Consider the following 7,548-nt stretch of genomic DNA (forward strand, 5'->3'; position numbering starts at 1 on the left):
GGGGAGGGAAAATTATCAAGAAAACCCAAGATAATCTCTATGTATTATCAATAACAGACATGCATTAATAATACCATTTTGTATGCAGATTATTGCTGCTTGGTAGCCTACTTCTTTGCCGAATGAGGAGGACATACTCGCTTGGTCATCGAAGATCAACGACCCCCACGTCCAATGCAAGCTTCAAGCAGTGTAATTGCAACCGGTCGACAGTCTACCTAACGAGCGTTCGATTGTTTCTACTTCTACTTCAGAGTAAAAATTGGAACATTCTTCAGTTGGCCCATTAACAATCTGATGGTTAGCCTGGCCTCAACCTCCTACAAAGGTGCAGTGCTGCATACCACCGCCTCCAACCCCTCCCAGTTTCCCATTTCGCATACATGTAACTCAAAGCTCACTCACGCCCAGCATTAGCACCAACTTCACCCAAATTGTCCGCATTCTGTTGATGTTCGTCTGCTTGGTCAGCGCTGTCGTTGTTGCCAGGGAGCTCGGCGTTCATTTGATGCTCTGTGGCGTTTTGAGATTCGTCCCGAGCGTTGTTCTCTTCCTCACGCCGAATAACGGAGAGTGCTTCTATAGTTCTGTCGGACATTTTGAGTGGATAATGTAGTTAGGTATGTAACAGTTCTAACGAGAGGTATACAGAGCCCTGTGGTTTAGCTGAGGCCTTGACTATATCAGCAGTAGGGGGCTGGACCAACACTGATACGTATCCGACTTGTGTGAGTGGCGATATGATGCAGTGTTTGGTAAAGTCAGTGATGAAGCGATGACGAGAAAGATGAGAGACGAGACGGGAGAGCGACTTGTTCGGCTTAAATGCTTCCCATTCCTGAGCCCCCCCCCCCGCGAGGCTTCCACCCCTTGCTACCAGGGCACCGAAATTGCACTTTTGGTGATGCATGGTGGCTGAATCTGATGGCACCTCCGAGAGGGGTCGGTCCAATGAACAAGTCACACAGGGTGAGCCTCGCGCATGTTGAACGCCCGGTTTGCGAGAGACCATGAAATACTAGACTCACCAAGACTTCTGGGGCGTCAATGAACCCGCCTGCGTCAACTGATACGTCAGTACGAACTGCAAGCTTATCTGGGGCGTTGGAATGGCATTTGATATACGCCACTGATATCAATCGACTTACTTCTGGTCACCCTCATGATCTTTCCTGGAACTAGCCTCCAAGATGGAGCTTGAATACATTCCGCTCCGACACGCTGAGGTGGATGTTAGACTGGCATCCGTCTTGCCAGGCCATGACTCTGGTCCAATCAGACTGATACTGTGGCATGTACCGTTGACGGGCCCCCCTAGCATGGTCACATCCAGTGATGCCTCTCGACAGCGTACTCTTTTCGAGGTTCAGACAAGCCTTCCGAAGGATTGGGTGGCGGCTGTGACACTTGAAGGCCGACTTCTTTTCGAACATGAGCCATCAGAGCAAACTTCCTGGGCACATCCAGACCCGAGCTCGTATCAGCAGCCTCTGCACGAACCTCTCGAATTACCATTACCAGGCTTCGAGCCTCGGTATGAAGCCTTGTCATATCTCTGGGGATCGCCAGCCGATCCCCGACCAGTGCAAGTTGCACAATTGGCGCCGGGCTGCCTTCCAGTTGATAGGACAGACCACTCGATGCTACAGTGGACAACAGTGAAAGTCGGGCAAAATCTGGAGGCTGCGCTACAACACTTGAGACTTCATGATCAGCCTCGAAACTTGTGGATCGATGCTTTATGCATCAACCAGCAAGACGAGGACGAAAAGTCGAAGCAGATCGTGCGGATGGCCACACTCTACCGGATGGCCAGCCGTGTGGTCGTGTGGCTTGGTCCCGAGAGCCCCAGCGAGCAGAGCACGGTAGCCATGCCCACACTCGAGCACCTGGGCAAGCAACTGGAGCTGAGCCAAAGCACCGTGCGGTTCGCTTCGCCGACGGCCACCGAGCCGGCCTGGTTCCGCGCCGTGACGCCTCTTCCCTACTCGGAGGAGACGTGGCTCGCCATCCAAGCGCTACTGTCCAGGCCGTACTTCGGGCGCTTGTGGATCATGCAGGAGATCCTTCTGGCCAACTCGAAGACGTTGGTAATGTGTGGGCGAGACGAGGTAGCATGGTACCATCTCATCCGTGCCATTGTCTGCCTCGTTGCCAAGGATAGTCTGCCGTCCCACCTCCGCAGGCCACTGGAGTGTGTACGTGCGCTGACGTGGAGATTCGACCAACTCTCCATCCCCTTCATCATGAACCTAGGTCGGCAAAGGCAATGCTACATGGTCAAAGATCGAATCTACGGTGTCCTGGGGATCACCCCTCCCGAATTCACGCGGTCAATCAAGCCCGACTATAAGGTCGAAGATAGACAGGTGTTCATGGATGCGGCACTGGCTTGCATGAATTACGACAATCGACTGACCCTCCTCCAGGACTGCGAGTTCCCTTCTACTTCTTCGCAGTCTACTGAAAACAGCCAACGGCCTTCATGGGTCCCTGACTGGTCTGTCCCACGCGTTAGCCGACCCCTTTCGGACTTCGTACTTTTCAGTGGAATATCAAGATCCTGCAGCAGATTCATCTCACCTGATATGTTGCAAGTCACGGGCCGTCGACTAGCCGTCCTTGACGAAGTCGGCCCGCCGACCCCGGCGGACCCATGGGCGACCCTATGTCATATACAGGGCATGGAGCCTCGCGGTCTGACAACAGAGTCGTACATCGCCGGGGGCTCGCTCCTAGACGCCTTCCTCCAGGTCTTGCGCCTTGGCTACCTCGATGACAGGTGGCCTGGCCACCATCTGCCGACTCTGGCTGCCTGGAAGCAATACTTCCTCGACCGACTACACAGCGCCAACGGTGTCCCGAGTGGGAGCGAGGTCGACAACAGCGACGGCTATTTCGCCACTAGCATCCCGAAGGGGCGATCGTTTATCAAAACGGAGGAAGGCCACATCGGGCTTGCCCCTGCAGGAGCAAGACAAGGTGTGCAATCCATTATTGCTGTACTCACATCTTACATGGGTGCTAGATTGCTAACGGTCAGAAAAGGCGATGTGGCATGCACCCTCCTTGGCTGCAAGTCCTCTATTCTACTGCGGCAGGCCGACGCCGGTGGACGGTTCCGCGTAGTGGGGGAAAGTTACATTCATGGCCTCGACGACACCAGCGGGATTCTGGGACAGCTACCAGAGGGCTGGTCGGTGCAAATTGAGAAAGACGCCTCGGGCCATGCCCGATACTCTTATCACGATAGCAAAACGGACTCAATTACTAAATGGGATCCTCGCCTGGGCCCACTGCCTCAAAATTGGGTTCCTTCGAACCACTCAAGACGGGCTGGGACGCCGTCTCAGTGGGATTGCTTTGAGAACACCGAGACGGGAGAAGTCATGGACTCGGATCCTCGTCTTTTACCAAGAGCTTTGGAGATCTCAGGGGTCATGCTGGAAGAATTTCTGTTATATTGAAATGGGCAGGTAAATTGGGCAAAACATAGCATTGCTATGGCGGAAGCTCTGGAAAGTCTTTAGTAAACATTTGCCTATCTAGATGTAAGTTCCTCCGGGGTGCTGGCGGGAAATGGATCTCGACAAGATCGGCTCGTTCGTCAGACCCTCCACCAAGCCCGGCTTCATTGTGTGGGGCGGCAAGGACAGCAACAACAAGGTCGCCATCCTCGGCACTCGATCGCACATACACACGCACACGTCTTATTCGGTCGAAATGGTTACAGAGTCTCTCGAACTCATCGATTTATATAGCTAATTATACATTTGACCCCCTGATCTGTGTACATTTATGTCGCCGAAACAATAGATGTATGCCATCTACACCTCCTGAACGCCGTAACCAGAGAATGCTGCAGGTCGACCAACGCCTGGCTTACTGACACAAAACGATAATTCACATGCATCACCAATTCATACAGCTCGCAATGCACTCGCATCCTACTCTCACCCTCTCTCATAATCACATCCACAGACAGAGTTTCCCGCTGCCCGTTCCACCAGCCACCCAGTTGTGCGTCGGATGGAACTCCGCCACGGCCGGGACCGCCGTGATCCCCTCGCCCTCGAGCTGGGCCAGCTGCTTGCCTTCGCTGTCGTAGACATCCACGAACCGGTTCATGTTGGCGATGGTGAACTTCTGGACGCCGTCGCCGGGGTTGCCCTGCCACTTAGGCTTGAGGATCGTCACCCAGCGGCCCGTCTGGTTATTGTGGCGGACCGAGTGCGCCGGCGCCATGGCCTCATCACCAATATCGTGCCCGGGCTTCCACTTCATCGCGTCGGACATGTCGTAGATCTTGACCGTGTCATCGTACGACGACGTCGCGATGTGGCCGCTCCGGCTCCAGGACGCGTGCGACACCGACAGGCGCGACGTGTGCTCGCCCAGCAGGGCCGGGTGGCGCATCTCGCCGCTGCCCTTGATCATGCGCAGGTCCCAGATTTTCAGGGTGCGGTCGAGGGAGGCCGTGGCGACGAAGTGGGGTATCAAGGGATTCAGCGCGAAGCCGCCAATCTTATTGTCGGTTAGGTTCCAGATCTCGGCGTGGGCCGCCTCGGTGCGCCGGTCGATGCGGCCCAGCGAGCCGTACATGGTGGAGAAGACGAGCACGTCCTTCTGCTCGGGCGACATGTCGACGCAGGTGATCTTCAGGTCCTCGCTGTCGTCCTTGGGCTGCCAGAGCTGGCTGCTAACCTGCGTAGGCAAGTCCAGACACCGTATTGTGGAGTCGTAGGACGCAGAAATGACGGAGTTGTGGTCCGACTGTGGCGTTATTATGGAAGAGATGGTTGCCGTGTGCATCTCAAAGGCGGAGACCTTGGGTAAGGGGATATCCGCATCCTCATCATCATCGTCATAGGTTGGCTTCTCCTGGGACGCATCAAATACGCCTACAATGCCCTTCTTGTCACCAGCGAAAATGAGGGGCTTCTCCTTGATAGGGTGAAACGCCATTGCATAGATGCGGTCTGTGGTGAGTTTGATATCTGGATGCCAGTTCGTTAGTACAAGCTTGAGCTATGCAATACATGAAGTATATCACAACTTACCGTTGGGTTGCCAGCCATCATACAACTCCAGGTCGTTCATAGACTTGCGCAAATCCTTCAACTTCTCATCCGACGTATCCTTGATATCCTCGTCGGTAAACGTGCGCACGCCGGGCTGAGCACCCTGGGCAAAGCTGGCAAACGCCCCCGTGTCGCCGCCATTGGCCCACCGTGTGCCCTCGACGGCCAACTTGGAGAGGTCGAGGTCGCCCGTGGTGCGCGCCCGCTTGGGCTTGGACTCCCAGGTAGTCAGGTCTTCACCTTTGATTGTGACATTCGAGTTGTCGACGGCAACCGGCTCGGTGCCGGAAAGCCTGGCGCTCTGGCGTGTAGGCATGACGCGGGTCTTCTGGACGGGCTCGGCCGCCGCCTTGCGCTTGCGCGGCGCTGCTGATGCTGTTTTGGGGGCAGGCTTGGCGGCCTTTTTCATCTTGGCGGCGGCATCTTGGGTGTCCTTGAGAAGCTTCGCGTTGTTGGCGACGTTGGCGCGACGGCGCGCTTCGAAGGCGCTCAGCTCTGACGCCATCTTTGTTGGCAATAGCTTCAGCGCAGGTGCGTGCCTGGAGGGCGAAGTTGAGAGAGTGGGTTCAAACAACTTAGTTATATGTAGACAAAATAATAGAGTAAATCCTTCAATTTCCCCCCTTGTGATCGAATTGTGTAATACCGACACAATTTTTTCACCACGACATGTACTCGAGTGGTCGCGCACAGCCAAGCTAGGGATTACGTCGATGATTCAATGCCAATGCGAAGCGCCGTTTTCAATTAAGAGTAAAAATCCAGACGCGAAGTCAGGCGACAGCGCGTCTCACCTGCCAAGGGGTGCTTAAGCTCGATACGGATTAGTAGCCAGCTGAAGACGACCGGGATAGGGACCTCGTTCAGTGCTTGGCCCCCATGCCCCCCCATTCGTTATCGATAGGCGATCTAATAATGGAGCTCGAATAATTTCATTCAGCGACAAATCTTTCAATGGCTGCTCTCCATGCAATGATGCCATTCGCGACACAACAACACCTCGGTCTGTAATGAGCAGCGAGATTTGTGTATATGCTTTTACTAATAATACTACTCTGCTTTTCACCTCTTCATTGACTTCTACACCTGCAAAGTTGCCACCATGTCTACTTCTTACCTCCCCTTCCTGTACCAAACTCGAACCATACTGCGCACCCGCCTGCCTCTGAACCGGACCGTCGCTCGCGCATTGCACACGACGCCGCCATGTCTCGTCAGGGCAGATAAACATATTCCTTTCGAAACTGATATGGAAGAAGTAGAAGAACCCCCAGCAGCCGGCAAAAAGGCCACCATTACTCCCACCGAGCGGCAGACATTCGAACGCATCTTCGCCGACATCGCCGCCCGCGGCGCGATCCCGAAACTGGACGGCGATCTGCCGCCGCCCACGCCGCGAGCCCGGCGCTCGACCAACTACATCCTCAACGCGGCCGCAAATGATCTGCTCGACACCCGCGGGCCCGACCTGGTGGCCTCGCCCGCGCAGCTGGCCGAGGCCTCCAAGGACCGCAACAAGGCGCTCCTGCGCTTCCCGCCCTCCCTCCGCGCGGCAGCCAACCGGGCCTTCAACATCTTGAAGCCAAACTTCCCCTCCGACTTAGCCGCGGCCGAGGCCGGACAGGGCCCGCAGGTCGGCGTGGATGACACCCCGAACAACTTCATCCTGCACATGGTCGAGCTAGACGCCAAGCGGCTCCCCGAAGAGCAGCGTGTCAACGAGCTCATGGACAGCGCCACCACGGAGGTCGAGCTCTGGAAGGTCCTCGAAGCGGAGGTCTTCTCCCTGCCGACCAAGTTCGGCCTGGTCATGACGCCGGATGCCAAGGAGCAAAGGATACAAAATAAACAGGAGTTGGCGTTAAACCGTGCCAAGAGACGCAAGATGATCCAGGCCGAACTCCGGAAGGAAAAGAAATCAAAATCAAAAAACCCCAAGTTGGAGCCCGAGTCCGAGGAACCGTCGGCGGAGGAGCTCGCCGAGCGCAAGCAGGCCATGTACCAGTACGGGCCCCTGTACCCCGCCTTCCTGCTGCGCGGCCTGCGCCTGCTCGACACCAAGTTCCCGCTGTCGTCGCGGCTCGCGCTCAACGTGCTGCCGCGCGTGAAGCAGCTGGGCCTCGAGTCGTACGTGCTCGGCGTCTCGACGCCCTTCTACAACGAGCTGCTGCGCATCTACTACCACCGCTACGGCGACCTCGAGAAGATGCTGGACCTGCTCGAGGAGATGCGCCACTCGGGCCTCTACTTCGACGAGGGCACCGCCTCCATCCTGGACCAGGTCCACCACCAGACCAAGGACCTCGCCAACGGCCACTTTGGGCAGCTGGGCCAGGCCATCATGTTCATGCCCGAGTACGAGTATTCGGTGCGGACGCGCATCGGGCACTGGCACCGCGGCGTGGGCATCTCGATCAAGCAGAGGCATCGTGATATTGATTACAAAAAGCTGGGCCCGGGTGCTTGA

General features: G+C 56.0%; 4 protein-coding genes across 4 annotated transcripts; 2 read left to right on the forward strand and 2 right to left on the reverse strand.

The window, feature by feature from the left end:
• Positions 1–312: 312 nt before the first annotated feature.
• PG994_006856 (uncharacterized protein) lies at positions 313–598 on the reverse strand (the record flags this gene model as incomplete). The annotated part of the gene is made up of 2 exons (XM_066858265.1): positions 313–320; positions 406–598. 2 exons carry the CDS (start codon positions 596–598, stop codon positions 313–315), a joined length of 201 nt encoding a protein of 66 aa, XP_066717534.1.
• A 592-nt stretch (positions 599–1,190) lies between these two features.
• Positions 1,191–3,467, forward strand: PG994_006857 (HET-domain-containing protein; the record flags this gene model as incomplete). Its single annotated transcript, XM_066858266.1, has 1 exon — positions 1,191–3,467. One exon carries the CDS (start codon positions 1,191–1,193, stop codon positions 3,465–3,467), a length of 2,277 nt encoding a protein of 758 aa, XP_066717535.1.
• A 502-nt stretch (positions 3,468–3,969) lies between these two features.
• Positions 3,970–5,586, reverse strand: PG994_006858 (WD repeat-containing protein; the record flags this gene model as incomplete). The annotated part of the gene is made up of 2 exons (XM_066858267.1): positions 3,970–4,997; positions 5,061–5,586. The coding sequence occupies 2 exons, from the start codon at positions 5,584–5,586 to the stop codon at positions 3,970–3,972; spliced, it is 1,554 nt and encodes a 517-aa protein (XP_066717536.1).
• A 597-nt stretch (positions 5,587–6,183) lies between these two features.
• PG994_006859 (uncharacterized protein) lies at positions 6,184–7,548 on the forward strand (the record flags this gene model as incomplete). The annotated part of the gene is made up of 1 exon (XM_066858268.1): positions 6,184–7,548. One exon carries the CDS (start codon positions 6,184–6,186, stop codon positions 7,546–7,548), a length of 1,365 nt encoding a protein of 454 aa, XP_066717537.1.

This window comes from Apiospora phragmitis (genome assembly GCF_038363925.1).
Source record: "Apiospora phragmitis strain CBS 135458 chromosome Unknown utg000006l:1.0-5683423.0:1.0-5690449.0, whole genome shotgun sequence".
NCBI lineage: Eukaryota > Fungi > Ascomycota > Sordariomycetes > Amphisphaeriales > Apiosporaceae > Apiospora > Apiospora phragmitis.